We start from the raw sequence: 23,598 nt of genomic DNA on the forward strand, positions 1-23,598 counted from the left end.
GGGGAGGAAAAGTCTTAGATACTTAACATTTGTTTAACAAAGTGAAAAATAATTTTCTTTTAAGTAGTAATATCACAAACCAGGGGAAACAGTTCAGTTTGTTCTTGTGTTTTTAAATCTGTCAAATGCTAGCATCTGATTCTTGAATTTCATTCATTTATCGAATTTCATTCAAGAATGGTTAAGGGGTTTGCTTTTAATTTTAAGAAAAATTATGACTTTTTTCATTGTCTCAAATTTATGTTCTCTTTATATTTGAATGGTTACTATATGTAACCTAATGTGAGAAGATTTCCCCCCTCAGGTTTATAGTTCACTGAGACAGTCATTGGTATTTGAGGAAATGGCCAACATTGAATCAAAAAATACTGTGTAACTTCGTTAGTTTTCCGAAAGGTGCTGATATGTATTAAAAAATGAATACATCAGAACACTTTTTAAAAATAAGCGTTAGATACCTTCCTGGATTCTGAGTTTGGTTTAAAACGATCGTTGATGTTTGGTATTTAATTTTTGGATATTAACTGAACCTCAAAATTTTTTTCTTCCTTTATATGTATTCCCATATGATTGTAGGAGTCTATCCTGAACTTAGATCGTGTACATTTTGGGAACTTATTTTAGAAAAGATCTAAGTTTTAAAAATTCTCAATGGACAGACAGAGAAAAGAGGGTCTTTGCCAACTCCTTTGGGTAAGAAAACTTTAGAATTTTGCAGATACTCTAAAAATGAAGGCAAACAAACCAGGCATATCAAATTGTAAAGTTTTCAAATAAAATGATTTGTTGTTTCTTTTTTTAGACTGCTGCAGTAAGAATGTCTTTCCCCCCTCATTTGAATCGCCCTCCCATGGGAATCCCAGCACTCCCACCAGGGATCCCACCCCCACAGTTTCCTGGCTTTCCTCCACCTGTACCTCCAGGTAAGTTTGTTAATATTGTTGTTTAATCTCATACTTTAGTCTTTAAAGTATTAATTTTAGGAAGATGATATATGTGACTGTGTTAGTAGCAAAGGTGCCTGCTAGCATCTATCTGGAAATCTGATGTTTCATTTTCCTATGGCAGTAGTTTTTATATCTGGCTGAATATCAAAATCATTTGGGAAGTTTTTTAAATTTTTTATTTTTAAAAACTAATGTATTATAAGGTTAAAAAAATCAAAGATATATAGTGAAAGTTTCTTATCACAGTCCCATGTAACTGTTGTTACCATCTCCTTACTGAAAGAGGGAAGAAAAGCCAGGATTTTTAATTTATCTTTCTTATTTATCTTTCCAGATATTTTCTGATGCATATTATAAGCCTCTATAAGTCTATAGTTTTTATCCATTAGTTTTCAATATTTTTTAATTTAACATATATACTAACATATATTGTTCCATGTCTTACTTTTTTTTAATATTTGACAGTATATAAGGTTTTCCAAATCACTGTATAAAGCTTCTTTTCTCCAAAGTTCTGTGAGATAAAAAATAAAATTTCAGGCCCCACCTCACCCCACTGAATCAGATCCTCAGAAATTGGAGCTCAAGAATCTTTAGTTTTTCAAGTTCACAGGTGATTCCTAGGCACCCATTTAACCATAGTTAAGAGAACCTACATTTGAGAACCATTATCTTGATCTGTAATTAATGTTGCTTGGCTTGAGAGAAAGTTTTCCTTTGGTTTATGGATGATAGTTCAGGTATTTTTATATTTTAATTGAGTTGATAACATTTCATATAAAATCATTTTCCCTTCCAAAAGATAGTATCTAAGAGCTCTTTTTAATTTACGTGTTAGAAATATTTCAACATAGAATTCATGTAATTCAAGTTGGAATCATTAAATGATCTTGTAAATCATCCAGAAATATTTAAGGAAAGTTACATCAGGGACCAGTTTATAACTATTGGATTATTTATTTGAAATTACAATGTTTTATTAAAGAGCTCGACTGTTACAAAATCAGAAATACTTTGCATTCGGCTCACATGATAGGTTGTTAATTCATATGTACATTACAGAGGCTCAGCTTTGGTGACCTCCTAGACCAAGTACATAGCAGTATTGGAATAGATGTGATAAGCAACAAGATAAACATGGCAGTTTTTCTGGAATGTCATTTAAAACTTCAAGAATTTTGGTGAATCATAGATTTAAAAAATCAGAACAATTACTTAAACACATATCATATAGTAGAATACGATACTTGGGCAAGTTTTTAATACACTTACGTCTACAGCAGGATGTTTTTATTTGTTGTAGATAATCATGGATGTGTATTTGTTAACTGCCTGCTGTGGTGTGGTATGAAAGTTTAAATGCTATCAGTTTATTATCCCATGTAACAGTTATTTACATGCTCTCTAATGGACTATGAAGGAATTTCCACTGAAAAGGGGGTTAAGAAAATAATGTTAACAGAAAACTGAATAAAGTTAGTTGTCAACCATCAAACAGATTAACCTAAGGACAGTGTCCTGAGCACTTTCATTTGGGCATCAGTTTTTTTGGGGGGTGTCCAAATATCTTGATTTTCATAAATTCATAGTCTCATGATTATGAGATCTGTTTTTTGATAGCCCTTACTAGTAACCATGATACTTTTTAAAAAGCACTTATGTTACAGGGAAGAATAGTTTATTCTCTACAGGTGACAATAAAAATCAGTGCCTTAATTTTAGTAGATTGGTTTTATAGACAGGATTTTAAATCCTTTGAATTTTAAAAGAATACTGTAAATGTAACATTTTCTGATGATCACTATAGCAGATTTTAAATAGAAGTAAAAGATAAATGGGACATGTTTCTCTTAAGGCTACTCTCTGCATAGTTTTTAAGATGAATCAACAAACCTCAAAACCAGATTTTCAGTATTTCTCTTTGCCTGTTTGGTCAGTGCCGTACTTTTGGCATTTGTTTAGAGTGGTAATGCTGTTAAACAATTCTGATTCCATTTCTAACAGCACACAGTATTGTTTCTGTTTAGGGAAGTATACATGGGTGATAAATCAGATTTTACTTGCAGCTCATTCACTACCTGAATTCTTTGTGCAGCATCAATACTTTAAAAGGTAAAAAATGAAACACTATGCTAAACCAGTATAATAATTCAAGAGTACAATACCCATCTAGTAAATGCAATTAATTGAACTCTAAGTGAGATGATGTATGTGGCAATCACAGATACTAAGTTAGAAAAGAAATTTTAAAAATAAGCATAATTTTTCCTTAAAAAATAATGCATGCATGTAGAAAAACAGAGTTTTTTCCCCTCACAGTTACTGAGAGTCCCTTTCCCCAAAGATAGTTTTTCTTGTCAGTTTCTAGTAAACTCTCCAGAACTATGGTGTGCATATCCCAGTGTGTTGGCTCATTTGTGCTTTCCCCATGTCTGCTTTTGAAAAACTCAGCTAGTAATAACACTGTTCACTTTGTGCACTTGCTTTTTTTCACTTTAGCATGCGTAGATCTTTATAACGAATAGCAATATATTTTTAAGTGTGAATTCTACATTGCATGTTGAGGTAAGAAACAACCTTTTAGTAACTATTAAAAAGGGGAAAAAAGTTTTCAGTGTCTTTTTCTGAATGTTTAATAGAAAGTTTGTTTACCTATGGATGAGGAGCATTTGTTTTTGCAAAGTTAAAAATTTAGCTATGAACTGATTAATTATAGTAGTTTTGAGCACGCATTGTATTTTAAGTGCTCCACATAAATGATCTCAGATAATATCACAGGCATTCTGAATTGAGAAAACTGAGTTGATGTTAAAGAGCTTGCCCAAGGTTACATAACTGAAAGTGATAGAACTAAGAATTAAACCTAAGTTTGATTCTGAGGCCTATTTTTTTTTATTTTGTACAATCTTTTGTAGGTTTATCGATAGCAATCTCGATTTTTTGTTTTTTACAAAACAAGTTATTTTAAATAAATTATTTTGGAAAATAATAGCGTTAAATGTTTAAGAATTAATTTCCAGTCTTGGATAGTTATCTTAAACTGATGCTAAATTTAAACTGAAGAGCAATTTCAGAACTAATTGAGATGTATTTAGATGCATTTTTAAATTTATATTGGAAAAGTAGACAGATCTTTCACTGACTCTGCCCTCAATGCAAAAAATTTTTTTCATCCTCAAACAGTAAGAATTCTGCATTAGTTATGTGCACAAGTACTCTCAGTACATCAGGTATTGATTAGTAAATAGTGTAGTTGAAAACAAAAATGCAGATGTCAGTAGGAGCCCAGTGACAGCTCCTAAATCCTCAGAGCAGCAGATACTTGTCTTAGAGGGGTTTTTTTGACAATGACTGAGATTACTGATCTTATTTTTTGCATGATTTTTATTTTTATTAAAGACCTGGAATAACAAGATTCTTCCTAGGTTTCTGGATTAATTTCTCATTTGATACTTAAAAAACTTTCAAAGGATTTGTTTTTACTTTTAAAGGATTCATTAATACTATTGTTCACACATAAGTGAATCTGTATTTTTGAAAGTAGCTGATTTTGAGAATTGTATTGAATCAGATGAACGTGAATCAATATCTATACAGAATTTTATACTGCTTAATGCAAAAGCATATTGTGGTAGCCTTTTTGCTTTGAGAATAGTTTGTTGTATGTAAGCTTACATAGATTGACCGGATATCACATTGCTCTTGAAAATAAGGCATTCATTAATGTTTCATTAGTCTTACATTTCCATTTAAATTAACTGTGAGTGAGGGTTCTTGAATGTATGACGTATAGTTGATATAGATACAGTCATATATAATTGTATGCTTACAACTCATGCTTTTTTTCTTAGGAACCCCAATGATTCCTGTACCAATGAGCATTATGGCTCCTGCTCCAACTGTAAGTATAATTTTAAGGAGGAATTAGGAGATATAGTAGTAGTACTGCTTTGAAAGCTAAAAAAATTTATAACTTAGATAAATTATTTTAAGCGTTTAATAGAATAATAGGAAGCAAGCATCCATTTATATCATAATGATTTATTGATTAAGTAACATTTTCATTCAGCCATACATATGTGCAGTCCCTAAAATATGTTCCCTAAATAGTTTTATGGTGTTTCTCTTAATCTCTGGACTCTTCATTATTGTTATTTTAGATTTAATTAATTTATTTAATTTATTTTGTTATTTTAGATTTAATTTATTTTTTCCCCTAGCAGAAATTTAAATTTTGAAATGTAATTTATATTGAATATATTTCTACTCTTTCTTCCTATCTACCTAATTTTTAGCGTCTTCCAAGCTATTTTTTTTTTTTTCTGTTCCTTAGTATAACTTCAAGCTTTGTCAAATTATACTGAAGCCTTTTCTCTGCTGAAGTATTTCATTATTCAGTCTTGGATTTTGAATCTTAATTCTCCGCATTTATTAAAGTTTGTATTTCTTTGAGTTTATTGGTAGAATGTCAGATTTCATTTAGAATTCAACTGTGAGGGAGGGTACATCTCAATACTTACAACTTTTTTCCTACCTGTGGGTTTTGAAAAGGGAGGGGAGTGATTTTATTCACATTAAAAGGAAGATGCGTGGGCAAACAGGAATCTGCTGTGAAGCACACCACTAAGAAGATATGGTTCTGTAGACCAAAGTGAGAGTCAGCTTTTTTTGCATTAGACACCCATTGTTTGGCTATTTTGGAAAAGTTCCACGTGGCAGGTACTCTTATCCTCTTGCATTTTAGCCTAGGAAAAGGTAGCATTTAGAGTTTGGAGCAGCTCCCTCAGTTCACTGCTACTTAATCAGTGCCTACTGTGGGTATTTTGCTAAATTCAGTTCCAGATAAAATGATGAGTAAGACTGTTCCTTCCTCTGAGAAGTTGAAAGTTACAAAAGGAAAATAAGATAGAAATATGAGTAACTGATAAACTGATAAAAGGTAAAATTTAAATGGGGGGAGTATTTGAAAATTGTGCAAGAGGATTAGGGATAATGGAAATTCGCCTTTATACTAGTACAGAGTAGAGTTGTGAAGAAACTTCTGTATATATTTGATAGTTTTAAACAATTTATTGATGTCCTAAACATTTAAAAATTGTATTAAACGTAAAAAAGTTTCTAAGTTATTTTTATTTGCTTTTCCAAGTTTTTAAAAGATAGGTAATCTAGTAGTGGAAGTTTGTCACTAATGAAAAATCCTGTGTGCCTTAGGAGCTTTTGATTAAGTATATAGACCTTTTATTAATGATGTGCTATATTTTTACTACCTTTAACATTAATGTTTTTAGCCTAATGTTACCGTATTCACTCCCTCATAATATCTATTATATCTTATTAAACGTAATAGGAAATTTAACTGCCAGATCCAATTTTATTGCCTTTCTTCATTCTAGGTCTTAGTACCCACTGTGTCCATGGTTGGAAAGCATTTGGGAGCAAGAAAAGATCATCCAGGCCTAAAGACTAAAGAAAATGATGAAAATTGTGGTCCCACTACTACGGTTTTTGTTGGCAACATTTCTGAGAAAGCCTCAGACATGCTTATAAGACAGCTCCTTGCTGTAAGTAAAACTTTTTTATTTAAAGTTTTTAAATTATAAATTTAAAACTTAGGAAAAGCAGAAAGAGGATTCTGATTATTTTCTCCATTTTATTTTGAAAAATTTCAAATAGTACAATGAGCACCCTTGAACACATTTTGCTACATTTACTTTATACACACATGCTGCATACTTTTTTCCTGAATAATTTGAGAGTAAATCGTGGCATGACATTTCACCTTTAAATACTTCTTGTGTCTCCTAAAGACCAAAGACATTCACCTACGTGATCACTAAATCATTGTTATACTTAAGAAATTTAAAGATGATATAATATTGTTAACTAATATGCCTATAATTCTTATTTAATTTTTCCAATACTTTACAAAATAGCTATTTTTGTTTTGGATCTATGATCCAATCAAGGATTATATGTTGCATTTAATTGTCACACCTCTAGAAAGTTTCTTTAATGGAACAGTTCTCAGCCTTTTTGTTGGTGTGCTTGTTTTGTTTTTGTCTTTCATTGATATTTTTGAAGAGTCCCAGAATGTCTCTCCAATTTGAATTTGAGTGATTGTTTGCTTATAGTTATATTCAGAGTAAGCATTTTTTGCAAGAATACTTCGTGGGTGATGTAATGTTCTCAGTGCTGCATAGCAAAAGGCACATGATGTCTCCGTCCTTGTGGTGGTGGTTAGTTACTCCTTGGTTTAGGTGGTGGGATCTCTCCATTGTGAGATCTTTCTGCCTTTGTCATTAATAATTAATAATTAATCTTTTTCCCCAGCAACCTTTAAACAATGATCGACTGATTCCTTTTTAAAGTTTTTATTCTGAGCATAAGTTCTTTCATTCTTTTGACTTGAAGTCATTGATTTTTTTTTTTTGGTCTTAGTTTTGTAAATTTTATCTTGGTGATATATACACATTATTAAGTGAAGGAATACTGATTTTATAATGAAAAATGACAGTGCCTGTTCGCACTCCCTTCATAATATCCACCATATCTCACAGAAGTCATTTTTAAACTTTCCTTCTTGATTTTATAAGTAATATACATTATTACCATTTCTGTTTTGTAAATTATGTGATCCTTACATTAAAAAATATTTGGAAAGTAAACATTCACAAAACCTAGCTTTGTCAGATCTTAATATTTTCTGATAATTAGCTTTAGATTTTTCCTCAAAGAAATAAAACATTACAATTGAAGACCCCAGTTCCCAATTCTTCCACAGAGGTAATCTACTGTCCTCAATGTGCACTTATCATTTCTGTGCATATTTTTTTCTTTAATTACATACTTATATTCATTAAAATTTATAATTTACAAGTTTTAATTCTGTATTCCTTCATAACTTCCTTTTTTCACCTAACATATATGTAGCTTTATTTACTTTTGATTGTTATATACCATTGCGTTGTAGAAATACACCATAAATTGTCAGTTTTCAACTGATGATCATGTGAATTATTTCCATTTTTTGATACTACGTTTTGCTTTAATATTACTGCTGGTAATACCATGTCTTCATAGGTGAACCTGAAAAAATCATGTATTCTCTTAGAAGTGGAATTTCTAAGTTAGGGTATGCTTATCTTCAGTTTTATAAGACAATACCAATTTTTTCCCAAAGTGGACATTGGGAGGCCGTTTTTAAACGTCTTTGTTGAGATATAATTTATACCATAAAATTCATCCTTTCATAATGTACAATTGAGTGGTTTTTAGTATATTCAGAAAGTGGTAAAAACACCACCACTAATTCTAGAGCATTTTCATCACCCCAAATAGAAACCCTGTAAACATTAACGGTCACCTCCCATTTTCTCTTCACCGTAGCTTCTGGCAACTATTTTTTCTGTTTCTTTGGATTTTCCTGTTCTGGGCATTTTATGTAACAGAATCATAAAGTATGTGGCCTTTTTTGTTTTGTCTTTCACTTAACATAACGTTTTCAAGGTACATCTATATTATAGTTTGTATGGGTATTTCATTTCTTTAAATGGCCAAATATTCCATTTTGTTTATTCATTCATCAGTTGATAAGACAATTGGGTTGCTTGCATTTTTTGGTTATTATGAATAATGGTGCTGTGAATATTTGTGTACACGTTTTTGTGTGGACATGTGTATTTTTTTCAACCTGAAACATCCGTTTTAAAAGCTGGTTCTTGATTTATACATGCAGCAAAGTGATTTGTTTTTAAGCTTTCTTTAGATTCCTGAATTTATCTCTTTTCTTCCTTTCATTTCTTTCACTTTTAAGGCTTCCTTTAAACATCTGGTGATCCTCGAGTGTCTGTTCATATTTAAAAGTTAGGAATTAAAAGACTTTCGTGTGCATAAGCTGAGTTTGTAAAATGTGGGGCATCGTTATAGGGAAAACTAGCCACCAGCCAGAGGTTTTAAATATTAGTAATCTTTTTTTTTTTGAGGTTGGTTTCTCGAGAAAACTTCTCAGTTTCATGTATGGGTTGGGAGTGAAGGACTTGAGTTCAAGCATTTCTTATACCTTTACTTTCTCCCCTTGTTACTTACTCAACCCCATTTCCAGTGTACCCTTTTTTTGAACCTCTAGTCCAGATCCACTTAGCTTTGTAGAATCAATTAGCCAAATTCTTTTTCATAAGTATCTGCCTCTATAGACACTTGCAGTTACAGCTTTCTTTGCTCTATTGAATGAGTTATCATCCATTTGTTTTTTCACAATTTTGTAGAATTCTGTTGTTTCCTCATGCTATATTAGACCTTGAGTTTTTATCTTTCATAGTCTTTGATTATTATTTTAGTAGTTTCTCTAAAAGTAGATCTGAAAATTTCATTCTGGTCTTTGACAGGCAATCTTTAGTTATTATTTTCCACAGATAACTTTTTTAACCTTCTAGTTTTTTAATAATTAGAGATAATGTTTTAAAACTGGAAAGTAAGCAAGTTGTAATAAAATCCCAGCTTTCAGACAACCTGCTCCATTAACATTTTGGAATGTTTCTGATCATTTTATGAAAATTCTTTTTCTTTACATAATTAAAATCTTACTATATATTTGCAGTTTTCATGCCTCATGTTGTTTTTGCATTCCGTATCAAGCATTTTCCCATGTCATTAAAAATCCTTTATAATGTATACATGTATTTTAAAACATCTTTATAGACTTCTTATTTACTTGAATTTACTATAGTTTTAGCTATTGGGCATTTGGGGTTTTCATATATTTTTAATATATACATAATGCTGTAAAATGCAATTTTCTGCAAATAAGAATCAGTATGAATTTATATTTTAAAAAATTGTTACATATTTCTGTCATATAATGGCTTTGTGGGAATTGAGAGAATTTTCAGAAATTTATTTGTGGTATGATTTTTTTGTTTGTTTGTATTTTTTTCCTAGTGGGAACATAACTGCTCTTATTTGTATTATAAGTTATTTTGTTAAGTAGTAACAATTTTTTTTTTCATTTTTAAGAAATGTGGCTTGGTTTTAAGCTGGAAGAGAGTACAAGGTGCATCTGGAAAACTTCAAGGTAGGGTACTCTTCTTTATTTATTGAAATCATTTTAGCCTGCATAAATCACATTCTTTAAACACTTTTTATTACGTAAAAAAAAATATATATATATATATATATAAAATTAGAATAGCATTGTCAACTCCCATGTACTCATCACCTGGCTTTAACATTTATCAACTCATGGCCAATTGTGCTTAACCTGTACCCTACCCATTTCCTCCTTTTATTATTTTTAAGCACTAGATTATTTTGTCTATAAATATTTTAGTATGCGTCTCTAAAAGATAAAGGCTTTAAAAAAAATCCATACTATTATAAGACCTAAAATAATTAACTATTTTTCTTAATGTTATTAAGTCATTACTGAGATGTCCAACATTAGGTCAGTATTCAGTCAACATTCAGATGTCCAGTTGCCTCAAATGTCAACGTTTATAGTTTGTTTGATTTAGGATCCATATAAGATGCACACATTGCAAACAGTTGACATATTTTTTAAATGTCAATATTTTAAATTTTTCTTTTCTCTGGCAATTATATGTTGAAACTGGGTCATTTGCCTTGTATTTCTTTAGTCTGGATTTGCTAGTTGCAGCTCCAGTAATATAATGTGCCGTGTACCTCTACCCTCTGTATTTTATGTAAATTGGTGGTTGTATCTTGAGACTTTATCAGATTGGAGTTTATTATTTTTGTTGATGCTTTTATTTGTTAAAAAAATCTCTAAAGGTAGCTTTCTTTCATAAAGACACATGTTGGGCTATCTTTTTTTTATGGTAGCAGCTGTTGATTGTCAACGCCTAGGTTGATTCATTCATTTGGAGGTTGCAAAAGAGTCTGTTTTGCTGAGTTCTATCATTCTGTCATTGGAGAATAAATATTCTTTACTTATTAGAGTACTTCTATAAGGATAAACTTTCCCCTCCATCTACTATTTGGTTAATAAGAGTTATAATTTATATTTAAAAAAAACAAGATAAATGCTTTGGTTTTCATTTCATTTTTCAAAAGAATGAACTTGTGTCTTTAACATCCTCTAGCAATAACCTTTTTTTTTAAGAATCATTTTGAACTTACAGATTGAGTGAAGCATGTTCAATTTGTTATATTTAATATGGATTAATTGCTATTATCGCTAGCGAAGCTTAAGCTGTCGTAAGTTAGTTGCCTCTCCAAGTTGGATTTTCTGATGTACGTTAATTCAAATTCAGGACTAAAAGGTTTTTATTTAACTTTTTCTGTCACATACCTATATTTACATTCTCCTACACTGGGAATCCTGAGTTTCAAGGACCCCTGAGATGATAGACTATTAAAAAATTACTGGCTTGCTTCACCACACATTTCATATACATTTTAAGACAAGTAGCACCAACACTATCATCAACAATATGATTATTGAAAAAAAAAATTTTTTATTGATAGATCTTTTTGTCCTTAGGATATATCACAATAAAAATGTATGGTCAAATTTACTATTTTAAAATCACTCAGAATAGTTTCTCTTCGTGTGAAGCTGTCATTAACTGTATACATAGTTGTATTAATTTAATTTTACTTTCAATTTTTAGATTACACTTTAAATTTAATTTTGTTTAATATCTCTGATTTAAAGTCCTGGTAATAATAGTGAGACTATTTATAAAAATGAAACAGGTTTAGAAAAATTAGATGGGTAACTAGGATATAAGATAATTACTTTTATAATTTAATGTCTCAGAAAAGTGTTTTATTTACATTCATGCAGCTTGTTCTCACTTATTTCTAGCTGTTAGGAAGTCTGGATAGATGAATTCATGTAGTAAAACAGACTCAATCATGAAATTTGCTGATTTTACTAATTATTATATCAGCACTTATTTAGAAGTTTGCCTGACTTGAATTTTTTTCCTTTCCTCTGTTTTTGTCTTCTCTTTTTTGTCTTCTCTCTGTAAAAGTGAAATTCTTATCAAAAGTAATCGAAGGAAAGGGAAGAGTGACAACATGAATAATACTTTGTACAGTATTATAACGTTTGATCTCCTAATTTTTCATAAACATTTTTCTTTTTCATAATTGTATTGATATTTCACTTAATTCTTTACATCTATTGCTAGCCTTTGGATTCTGTGAGTATAAGGAGCCTGAATCTACCCTCCGTGCACTCAGGTTATTGCATGACCTACAAATTGGAGAGAAAAAGCTACTTGTTAAAGTTGATGCAAAGACAAAAGCACAACTGGATGAATGGAAAGCAAAGAAGAAAGCTTCTAATGGGGTATGTTTTTCTTACTTCCTGTCTTTCTTTGGGTCTTTAATAATATTTTAACTGTTTCCTCTGCGTTTAGTTTCCTCTCATCTGACTTACAGTACTGCCTATATTTCTAAAACATAAGTATAATTATGTAAACACCGTGACTCATACATTCTTGATGGTTTTGAGTTTCTTACAGTTTAAAGCCCATATTCTTAGCATGGCATTCAGGGCTTGCTCCAGTCTACCTTTCTAGCATCCCCCATCAGTTCTCCATTCAGTCATGTATCCATACAAACTTCCTTTGTGCTCTGCTGACATCTCATGTCCTTGTTGCCTATCCAAGCTCCCTGTTGAAATTCTATATATATAGTTAGTAAAATTAAAATGTTACTTGATTCATATAGCCTTTGTCAGTCCTACCCCTTGGTTCCTCTCCAGCAGAATTAAATCCTCTTTTCTATATCAAGCAGGTTTTTACTGCTGTTATGTCAGTCTGCTTTGTAGTATATATTGTTTATGTCTCTGTCTCTCACAGCCCTTTCTACTGTTTCATTCATTCTCATATCCTCCCACCAATCTCTGATCGCAAGATAGGAGAGTAAGTTCACAGACTGTGTCTCTTCATCTTGTACCTCCATAGAACCTAGGTTAATGTCTTGCCCATAGCAAGAATAGAATGAACATTTATTGAATAAGAGTTGTAATTTACATTGCTCTCCAGATAATCTTACTGTTCTTACTTAGCTATATAAGGAAATAATATAATTTCTCTGGGGTGCAAATTGTATCTATCAGCAGTGTTGCCTGTCACATTACTAAAACCTTAAGAAAAACAACTGCAACAAGACTTCGCAGATTTTCTTTGCTATAATAACTGAATTCTTATTTTAAAAAAAGCATGTATTCGATATCTTCAGTGTTTTTGTATAATTTCCTGGGACTCATTGTTTTACTGTGTTTAATCATTAACTCGTGAGATGTTTTAATTTCAAGCATTTGCAGATGGTATACTCTGAACACGTTATGTAAATAAGGAAATGCATAATTGTGACTGATTTTATTTGTAATTATTAGCTAGAGGGACCAAAATTTAAATGTTTATATCTTTCTTTAAAAATGGAATTGTAGCCACCTCTAATAAAAACAACAATTGTTTCAGACAAAATGAAATTTAAAAAAATTAAAAGACATGACTGCTAGGTATTGTTGGCATGCTGCCCAGATGATTGAAGTCACAAGACAAACATGACATATTTTCCTGGAATGTTAATTTTCCTCAACAATATTGGTAAAAAGAAAAAGTTAAGCAACAATTGGATTTAAAAAGTGTTTCAAATAAGTGTATTGTGGAGTAGATTGAAGAATTGTCATTTTATTATAGGTAAAATATGAGATTTTTTTTTCTCCTTTATTTTGATTCTTTGGAGAAATTTAGAGGACTTAAGGTGGATATAAGATTGAGACATTGAGAAACTTGTATGTTATTTATTTAGGCATTTTCCTGACTTCCAGGCAGAAGAGAAAACACAATAAGTTCTGTAGTTCTTTTTGACTGAAAAGAAACACGAGCTTATCTAGAGAGTGAGATATTTTTCCTGACTTAGGATTTTAAGAGGAATTATGTGTCTCGTCTAATGGCTTGATTGAAAGTTTCATATAGATATTGTAGAATTTGTGGAAACAACTTTTGACGTTTAGTAAAAATTTTTCATTAGGGGTAGCAGTGCTGACCAGTCCATCTCCTGTTACTTTCTGGCTGTTCAACAGTAGAGGTAGAGCTACTTGTTAAATTCTGACAAGTATTGGAAGTACAGGTAATCTTTGGAAAGAGCCACTTACATTACATTTTAATTTATGACAGATGGCTGTAGGGAGGAACATTTTCACATCTTTGCCTGGAAATTAGTCTGGCTAAATCTGCACTTTCTCAAAAAAAAAAGGGGACGGAGGAGCTCTGTATATGATTAAGTTTCCAGAGAAGTTCTTGTTTTGGATTCTAGAAGTCAATGCCCAAGAGAAGAGCTGTTTTTCAGCTTTACAACCAGTGGCTTTACTTTTGAAGCTTTTTAATTCCTCTGAAAAGAACCAACTAGGTGGACCACACAAACATCTCAGATTTTCAGTTGATTTCTGTAATCCTGTTCTTCACCTTTTACTGCTCAGTATTATTGAATGTGCTTTCAGTTTATTAAGTGGAAGGAGAGACTGGAAATCGGAAAATTGTTTATGGTTGAGGACCCAGAGATAGAGCAAGTTGAAACTAAAAATAACTTTTCATTCCATGACATATCTGTTTATTTTTGTTTTTCTTACAGTAAGAGATTTGGACTAATTTTTCCTTCTAAACGTACATTTTCTTTAGAGATCAGAGGGCAATAGTCATTTGCAAGATAGTGTGAATTAGTTCATTCCAAATGCTGTATTTCTAATTTAGGTAAGACCAGCTCTGCTAATTTTGAAATTTTAATTTAGGCTGGTGGTAGTAAGGAATTTAGGGGCTATAAGTATTTTTTGATGAGTAGGCCTATGTTTTTATTATTTATGCCTACAGCACCTGGTCTTCCTAGGTGGTCTCCCATCTAAGTACTAACCAGGCCCGACCCTGCTTAGCTTCCAAGATCAGACATCAAGCTTGTTCAGGGCGGCATGGCCATAGACCATGGACCATGGCTCCACTGGGGTGCGAACCCAGGACCTTCTGCATGTAAAACAGACAGGCTAACCACTACATTATGGAACCATGTCCTCCCTTTGTATTTATTAACCCCACTTTATCCTTATGCTTAGAAGAGCATGGAGATGGAGGGAGTTCATGGAAAGGAATTTAGAATGTAAGAGGGAAAAGCTAAAGACGGCCTGGATACTCTCCACAGTAAAGAATTTAGGTCTCAGCAGCTGAGGATTTGGGCTGAAATAGCCATGTGCGTGTGTCTCATCACCTACAGTTTCAATGACAAGTTACTGAAGTGTTCATTCTTTAATTTAAAATGAATACAGAAAAAGAGTTTTACTGAAGGTATTTTAGTGAAAGCTTCATAAAGACCTTATTGTGATATATTATTAAAGTAAGAAAGCACCTCACCACAATTATAGTTTACAACATTTTTGGTGAATTTAACAATTTAATTACAGTCCTTGGGTAAAGCATCTTGTCTTTATCTAAGATGCCAAGTAGAAAGTTGGCTACAAGAAGACTGGATGAAGAAGCAGATTTGAGAAAGTAAGGAACTCTTAGAGTGGTTAGTTTTATAATACCACAGTGACCTAAATGGAATTATCTCTGCCATAACCTGTTAGCTTTTTTTGTTAAATGGTTTAGGGCAAAGTTATTCCTTTTTCAATTTTGAATTTTTTGCCTTCTAGCATAGAATCTTGCACACAGTAGGCACTTAATTTGTTGAGCATAGTTATTAAGAAATAGATGCTGTTGAATAAGTATTCGTTGGAGATAGCTTTCAGAATGCTGGTGGTGAAGAAATCACTCCTAGCTTATATACCACAAGGCATGAAACTCATAATAGAGTTGTGACCAGGAGCCCACATTTGTGCAGAAGAGCATTGTTCATGTTTGTATATCTAAAAATGTGTATGGTATACTTTTACCAATTAAATTGATAAATACTTTGGGGTATGCATGTGTATATAGTTTTAAGTTAGAAGTTTTTGTACACATAGACCTTTATGTTTATCTTGTTGCTTCTTTGTCATACTCTTCCACCTTTATAAGTTTTAAGAAGAGGGGAGTCGAGAGTAACTGGAAATTATCCAATGTTTTTAGGTCATTCTCTAAATTTTTGCTTTGAACTGGGCTAATTCCTTTACTAGGGGACTTGCAATAAAACTTAGAAACAAGAAAAATAGCACATTAGAAGCTAGTAATTTTCCCCCCACATTAACGCAGATAGCAATTGACTTTTTAAAAATAATGAAGTCTTATAGTCAGGAGCTTATTTGTGAGAAACATTATAAAATGAATTTTGTATTTTTATATTTTATAAAGTTACACATGCAAGTCATGAGAAAGACTTGAGCAGGGCTTTGAGTTGATTCCTTCTTAGTGTATATGATTCCTATAAATAATATTCCCACATATAGAGATAGGAAGCAGAAGGGGAAAAAGCCATCATTTCAGCCCCTGACCTATCTCATGCTTGCATTTTGTTGTATAAAGCTATCTAGTGTTTTTTTGTTTGTTCACCCTACACGTGCTTTTGTTTCAAATAGTGATAGCATAGTGTACATAAAACTGGATTTTGCTTTTTTTCACTTAAAGTTTCAACTTTTGAAGAAGTTAATTTCTTAGTAAAAGTCTTTTTGTTCAAGTATTGAGCAAGACAATCTGAAGAATTGTGAAAGCTTGCCAGATATTTTGTGCAGTGTACTAGTCCTGTGATTTAATCTTTCTGTAGTTGGTTAGGGGTCAGACTTAGTTATTAAGGGAAGGAAGGAAAAGAAAATGATGAAATACCGGTATTTAAGGAAAAAAACAATAAAACAAGTCTAGTTTTATAAAGTTAAGAACAAAATCAAATCTGTGTTTAAAAGGACTACAGTGCTGTTTTGGAGAAAACATGTTTGTTTTGTATATTAACTCGATTTAGAATGATTTTCTTGTTTGATTTACCCCCCCTCCCACTCCTGAATTTGCCTTGTTATTATTATTATTTTTTAAGAATGCCAGGCCAGAAACTGTCACTAATGATGATGAAGAAGCCTTAGATGAAGAAACTAAGAGAAGAGATCAAATGATCAAAGGGGCCATTGAAGTTTTAATACGAGAATACTCCAGCGAGCTCAATGCCCCTTCACAAGAATCTGACTCTCATCCCAGGAAGAAGAAAAAGGAAAAGAAGGAGGACGTATGTGTTACTGATTTCTGACAAGAGTCATTTCTACAGTTTACTTTTTTAGTGTCACTTTTGTGCTTTTTACATTTCAACTTTTGATGGGAAAGCAGAATGACTAGCATTTATAACAATATGTTAAGCCTAACTTGACCACGTTTTACCGATTAACTTCCTAAGTTTTTTACCAAAACATTCCTGTTTCTGTGTTTGAAATGCACTGGCATGGAAGCTTGTGCTTATCTGTGGATTCAAATTAAGAAAAAAAAAATTTGAGTGATGAAGTGTAGGAACTCATATGAAGGGGTAAAGTAAGATATTTTTATCTTTGCTTTTGTTTTTGTTAGGCAAAACAATGCCAACCCCTTCATAGCCGTACTACCTAATTATCCTTGTTCTGTCTCTGCTTCAAGCAGGATGCCGGTCTCATTCATTGAGGATATAAACTATGTCTCATTTCCCTCTGTGGACAATAATGCTGTTCAAATTTGGAACTGGAGGACTGTGAAAGAGCAGCACTAGATGAAACACTTCTTGGTGTATTATATTATCACCACTCTTTGTCAGACCAAGCTAGTTGAACAGGGAGTCCAGGTTAAAAGAAAATGTTTGGTTTTCTTATACTCGAAATTATGACGAGTATTCTTTAAAAGTATTGGAAGTATGTTATGTGCATGGATTGCATATAACATAAAGTACTCTGGAACGTGATTTAATAACAGAACATGAGATTTAACTGGCAGATACAGTTCAAACTATTTTGGATTTCATTGCCTTAGTAGGTCATCTTCAATTTTCTTTGTGGCCAAATACATTTCTGTTATTACTTGGCTCGTTCTTCTTCACATGGTCATAAAAACCTGTCTGGTGAAATGCTGATAGTTGGGAATGGTAATTGGTAGAGTTAGGCAGGTACAGAGTAATCGAGGCCTGTAGAGTGTTCTTTCTCTGCCATTAATGGTAAAGGAGAAAATAACTAGACATTTGGTTGATATGGGCTGGGAGGAGAAGATCAAAGAAATCCTGCTCTATGGCGGGAATTATTGGTACATTTTCTTGGTATGATTGTTTCCTCCATCTTTGAGGGAGAGCATCAAGGGAACAGTCTCATTAGTATGAGACCCCTCCTTATTCCATTGCTTGCAGGTGTTAGAAGGAGAGGAGGTGGTGGATTAATGGGAAGAGTTAGAGAGAGTAAATCTTTTTTTTTTTTAGTTAAGTAATTTGAAATCAAAAGTCACAGAAATCTTGCATTACTTACAGTATATAGAGCATTGTTTTGCAGAATATGAACTCTTGTGCTTTTTTTCTTAAAGTCTTTGTGGATTTTTCCGCAGATTTTCCGCAGATTTCCGGTGGCACCACTGATACCTTATCCGCTCATCACTAAGGTTTGTTTACATTGTAGGCTTTGACAATAATTATGTTTACTGCTAATTGCCAAGATTTGTGATTTCTGTCTGATTTTTCACTAACTTAGATCATTAAATTTGTTATTATATAAGATCTTTTTATTTATTTATGTCTTTATTTTGTAAGATCTGTACAGAATACCTAAGCTTTTTTATTAGATTAATCTTTATGCATTCTCTCCTGTCCTCCTTGTCTTTTAGGAGGATATAAATGCTATAGAAATGGAAGAAGACAAAAGAGACCTGATATCCCGAGAAATCAGCAAATTCAGAGACACACACAAGGTAGTATTCTTGTTTTTTTCACTTGATACCAATCTAGACTTTTTACAGAATCCAAAGCAAACAGACAAAAAAAAAAATCACCTTACATTAGAATATAATTTTAAATGCTTTCTTTAGGTTTAATTGATATTTAGATAGAAACAAACAGAAGATCAATACCGTAGAAGGCCAATACCATATTAAAGTGGTCCTTGACATATTGTACTTAGTTTTTTTCATTTACTGACTACTCTACAGTCATCTCACTTTAATATGAATGAGAGCTAATTTTATTTTTAGATTTCAACATAAACATCAAGGTCAGATTTAAACTAGATTCAAGGGGGCAGAATAACATACACTGTATGTAGTGTATTTCGGGTGCAGTTATTTAACTTAATCTTAGGAAAACCTTTAGAGCTGAGATTAAAATTTAAGATTTATATTTGTATAGATTTAAGTTGAGAGGGGGAGATTTTAAAAAGTAGGTCAGTGGTTACCAGACGTACCAAATTTTAGATGCATGGAAGAACTGTAAATGCCCATAAAGCTAATCTATTCATTGACCCCCACCATTATGATAGAGATCATATGGTGACTAATGCAAGATGAAACACTCAGCTTGGAAAGTAACAAGGAATAGGATGTAAGTATGAGCTTCTGTTTTTTATTATATTTATGGATGCCCCCTCAGAAAAATATGCAAAGGGGTAACTGGCTTGGAAATGGGTATTTGTGATAGTAAATCCCACTCACGAGTTTTGCCTATTGAAAGCTTCTCTCAATGACAGTGCATCTGTGAATGTTCGCTGACGTTGATGGTGATGCTTATGGACGGGGGAAATGCAGACATTGCATGAAAAGTATTTTGATGTTAAAGATACTATGTTACTGTTTCTTACTCATAAGACTAAGTGGCCTTTTATTTAGTGAAATGCTAAGTGTTCATTTTTTCTTTTATGTAATCTTATTCTTATTGCTTTCAAAATTCCAAGTTGACAGTTCATGCCATTGAGTCAGTGCTGCTGAACACTTATTATCCAGGCCCAGCCCTAGCTCACATACACAGTGCTTTTTCAGGAATTACATGTCGAAAAGCACAAATGCATTTTTCCCAAATTGATTTTGAGAGTTAAAAGGGTAGTCTGTGGGAAGTCATTAGAGAGGAATACTTTTGGTTAGGTTCAGTACTCAAATTCAGGGTCTGAGTAAGCTTGAAAATGGTATATAGTTGTGTGTGTGGTTTACCCCCGTTTTGTTGTTATTTGTTAAACCCTGTCATGCCATTGGTAAAGTATGAGGAAATTGTGTTTTTAAAAAATTAATTCAAGATATTTGCTTCAGAGTTTGAGAAGCTGTCAGGCATTTGACTGCCTTGGATTTCTTTCACTGTGGGGGGGAATGTTTTGAATTTACGAAATGTGCTTTTAAAAATCAAAATGGAAAAGAAAAACTGTTCTTTTTATTGGGTGGTATGGTTAAAAGAAATGTTTAAAATTTGAGTTACAAAAAATGAGCTCAGTGAACCTTTGCATGTTTTGGTATGAGTTTATTAAATAACCACAGACTGTCAGGGTATCAGCGTGGCAGGGGGCGTCCATTTACAGCACGGACGAGTCTGAAGAGAGAATGAGGTAAGATTTATGATTTTTTTTTTCTGTCCTTTTCATTATTTCTTTACTTTCTTACATCTTTTTAGACCCACTTCATATCTTTTTTCTCTCCAGTTATTGTCTTAAAATTACATATATATGTGTGTGTGTGTGTGTGTGTCTATTTACTGCATATATAATCTTTTAGAAATGCATTTATTATGGACCAGGACCAGATTCATTCACTTTTTCATTTACTTAGAACAAAACTTTTGAAATGAGTTTCTAAACAAATTATTATTTACATACGTGAAACTATAATAAGTAGCGCAATAAGCAAGAGTAAAAAAATTGAGGAATTCTACAAAAGAAATTATTATTGGAACAGCTAAAATAATCTGTAAGTATCTATTATCTCAGAAAAATACAAATTTCTTTATAAGTGTATGATACTGAGGTAAGTTTTATGTAGTCTAGCCTCATTTTACAATTTAAATTTTTATATTCCATTAGAACTGTTTCAGAAATTAGAATTTGACCCTTTAAATAGCTTTCAGTTTCTGTCCTCTTTCTACCATTTCTTTTCTCTTCCTTTTGTAATTTCAATGTATTCAGTATTGGCTTTGCCTGCATTCTACTTTGATGTAGACTGGCACAGCAGCTGAATATATTGATTTCTGATGCATTAGCTTTTCTTTCATAATCCTCTATCAGTTCTCTGATCCATGAGCAACAGAAAAAGAGTATAACAGGTAAGATTGCTTTTTAAAGTTGTTTTAAATGCTTTACATGACTGAGAAAAGAAAAAATGCACATTTTATAATTACAGTTTAAATTTTATTTCAGTGACTCTAAACATGGAACCAAAGGGATAAATGTGTTTTATTTTTGTTTTGTTTTTCCTGTTTGGGGTATTTTTTTTCTGAGTTTGTGTAGAAACCATGTGATAACACTGGTAATCTTGTCAGGGTACAAACTTGGTCTGACTTTGTTATTTGGTTTATTTGTGAACCATGTACTTGCTCTTCCTCCCAGAAACATAGCTTGTAGGCAAGGTTAATCCAGTGTTGGCGATCCATGTCCTAGCACAGCATCTGTAAGTTAATATGTAATCGTTCCTTCCAAGGATGGATTTATCACTGTTGATTTATTTTTATTGTGTTATAGGCATAATGGGCATAAATATGTTGCTTTTACAATTAAGTTAAATGAAAATGTGAGTTATGTACATTTTTGCTTGAAGTGAGTGGTTTTCAAACTTTCTGTATTTGTTGGGTTGTCCATCTTGTAATGGTGGGAGTAAATGTTTCCATAGATGATAAGACAGATCTTAGCTTAATTCCCCTTGTCTTTTGGAGGGTGGTCAAACCAGAGGGCAGATTATTTAGTTGTGTTACAGTGACCTGACTCTCCTTTCCCACTTGCCCTTTAAAACATTCAACTAATAACCTTCAGGTAATGGGAAGTCTGGGGTTATAATTAGTATCAGTAGTCCCTCTGATTTACAGAAATTCATAATGGGAAGAATTACACTTTAGTCAAGTGATTGTATTTTTAGAAATTATTATGAATCAGCGCATCTTCATGGTCATTTTTGTTATATAATCATTGAGTGGCCAGTCACACTTGACACAATCTCCCAGCATCCAAGATTGGAGATTCCTGGTCTGTATAGAATATATGGTTTTGCACGAAATCTATCTAGTCTTGTGATTGCTTCAGTTTAATTTGTCAAGGAAAACCACAGCAAATATTTAATAGTAAAGTACCAGTGGTTTGGGTTTTTTGGTTGTTGTTCGCAATATTGGGCATCGCGCCGGGAAAAATCTGAATACTGGAGCTACAGAATTAACTCTAAAAGTACTTTTATTGGTTTCTAGAAACTGGAAGAAGAGAAAGGCAAAAAAGAAAAAGAAAGACAGGAAATTGAGAAAGAACGGAGAGAAAGAGAGAGGGAGCGTGAAAGGGAACGAGAAAGGCGAGAACGGGAACGAGAAAGGGAAAGAGAACGTGAACGAGAAAAGGAGAAGGAACGGGAGCGGGAACGAGAACGGGATAGGGATCGTGACCGGACAAAGGAGAGAGATCGAGATCGGGATCGAGAGAGAGATCGGGACCGCGATCGTGAAAGGAGCTCAGATCGAAATAAGGATCGGAGTCGATCTAGGTAAGGCTTTACAGAAGGTACTGTTTTCCTGAAAGCTTTAATAGAACTGCAGGTTAGCACTCTAGGACTGTTATCAGAAATTCCTTAGCCACAGAGCATGCCCCGCTTGCTTTCTCACACACATAAAAGGTTGGTTAAAATAACAATTTCCAACTTTAGGATTAGTTTCTATCTGAAGGTGGTGTTTAACACAGACCCAGAACACAGCAACTGTCCGCTCAGTGTTCTGGACAGACAAGATTCCCTGTTGTCTCCGTGGCTGGTGGGCATGTTTTTCTAATCATTTTCACTGAGGTCCTGGATGCTGGGAAATGAGCTCTAGCACCACTACTTTTAGCCCCTGGTGTCTTGATGTGGCCCTGTAGCCTACTGGATGCCCACAACTCACCTCCCATTCTATATTTACTCTATTTGTGGCTCTTAGTCATTTCATCTTGGTTTAGTTTTATTTAAAAATTTTTCTTAATTACATTGATTTTAATGGATGAATCATCTCAAATTCTTTAGGAATGAGGTGGAGCAAAAATGAACAAAGGAAAAAAGTAGAGAAGGGAGAAAGGAGGGATGAGAGAAAAACCTTTTTACTAAGCTAGTTTTTTTTTGTTTGTTTTTTGAGAAAAAGTAAGATTTATAGAAAATACCTCTAGTTTTCAAGTATACATTTCTGTGTTGCAGAAATTCCACCTTACTGTAGCTGAAGGGGAGGACCACTTTAGGTCAGTTCACCAGTTGCTGGAACTGGAAGTCCATTGCTCTTAATCTTTACTGGGTAGTAAAATTCTTCCCTCACTTCCTCTTCTGGAATCACCATTATTGAGAATTTGACGTGTGTAAAATCAGTGTTCTTATACTTTTACTACAGCTATGAATCCATAAATAGGATATTGTTACATATATATTTGTATTTAGATCCAAGGCGTCATACTATATATATTCTGCAGTTTGGTTTTATCACTCCAAATTAAATATTCGAGAACTTTTCATTGCTGATACAGTTTTAATTTATCCATGGAACATGCCAAAATGCTCTTCACACCGTTGCCGGCACCTTTATTCCTTGATCACTAGTGAAGTAGACT

The 23,598-nt window shown here is 32.8% G+C and overlaps 1 protein-coding gene and 1 pseudogene across 3 annotated transcripts in view; one reads left to right on the top strand and one right to left on the bottom strand.

Moving 5' to 3' along the window:
- The window catches only part of RBM25 (RNA binding motif protein 25), a 42,907-nt gene that overhangs the window by 6,597 nt on the left and 12,712 nt on the right, over positions 1-23,598 (top strand). For 2 of the 3 annotated variants that reach the window (XM_039883705.1, XM_039883704.1), the window contains exons 2-11: positions 577-693; positions 803-923; positions 4,799-4,848; positions 6,341-6,508; positions 9,960-10,017; positions 12,101-12,261; positions 16,914-17,099; positions 18,422-18,475; positions 18,698-18,781; positions 22,233-22,519. In XM_039883705.1, the coding sequence (XP_039739639.1) occupies positions 652-693; positions 803-923; positions 4,799-4,848; positions 6,341-6,508; positions 9,960-10,017; positions 12,101-12,261; positions 16,914-17,099; positions 18,422-18,475; positions 18,698-18,781; positions 22,233-22,519 (1,211 nt within the window). In that variant the 5' untranslated portion in view covers positions 577-651. The remainder of the gene's footprint in view (positions 1-576; positions 694-802; positions 924-4,798; positions 4,849-6,340; positions 6,509-9,959; positions 10,018-12,100; positions 12,262-16,913; positions 17,100-18,421; positions 18,476-18,697; positions 18,782-22,232; positions 22,520-23,598) is intronic. The other variant, XM_039883706.1, reaches the window with a different exon arrangement.
- LOC120619897 (uncharacterized) lies at positions 14,783-14,898 on the bottom strand (annotated as a pseudogene).

Source organism: Pteropus medius, unplaced genomic scaffold, assembly GCF_902729225.1.
Source record: "Pteropus medius unplaced genomic scaffold, Ma_sr-lr_union100, whole genome shotgun sequence".
Taxonomy (NCBI): Eukaryota; Metazoa; Chordata; class Mammalia; order Chiroptera; family Pteropodidae; genus Pteropus; species Pteropus medius.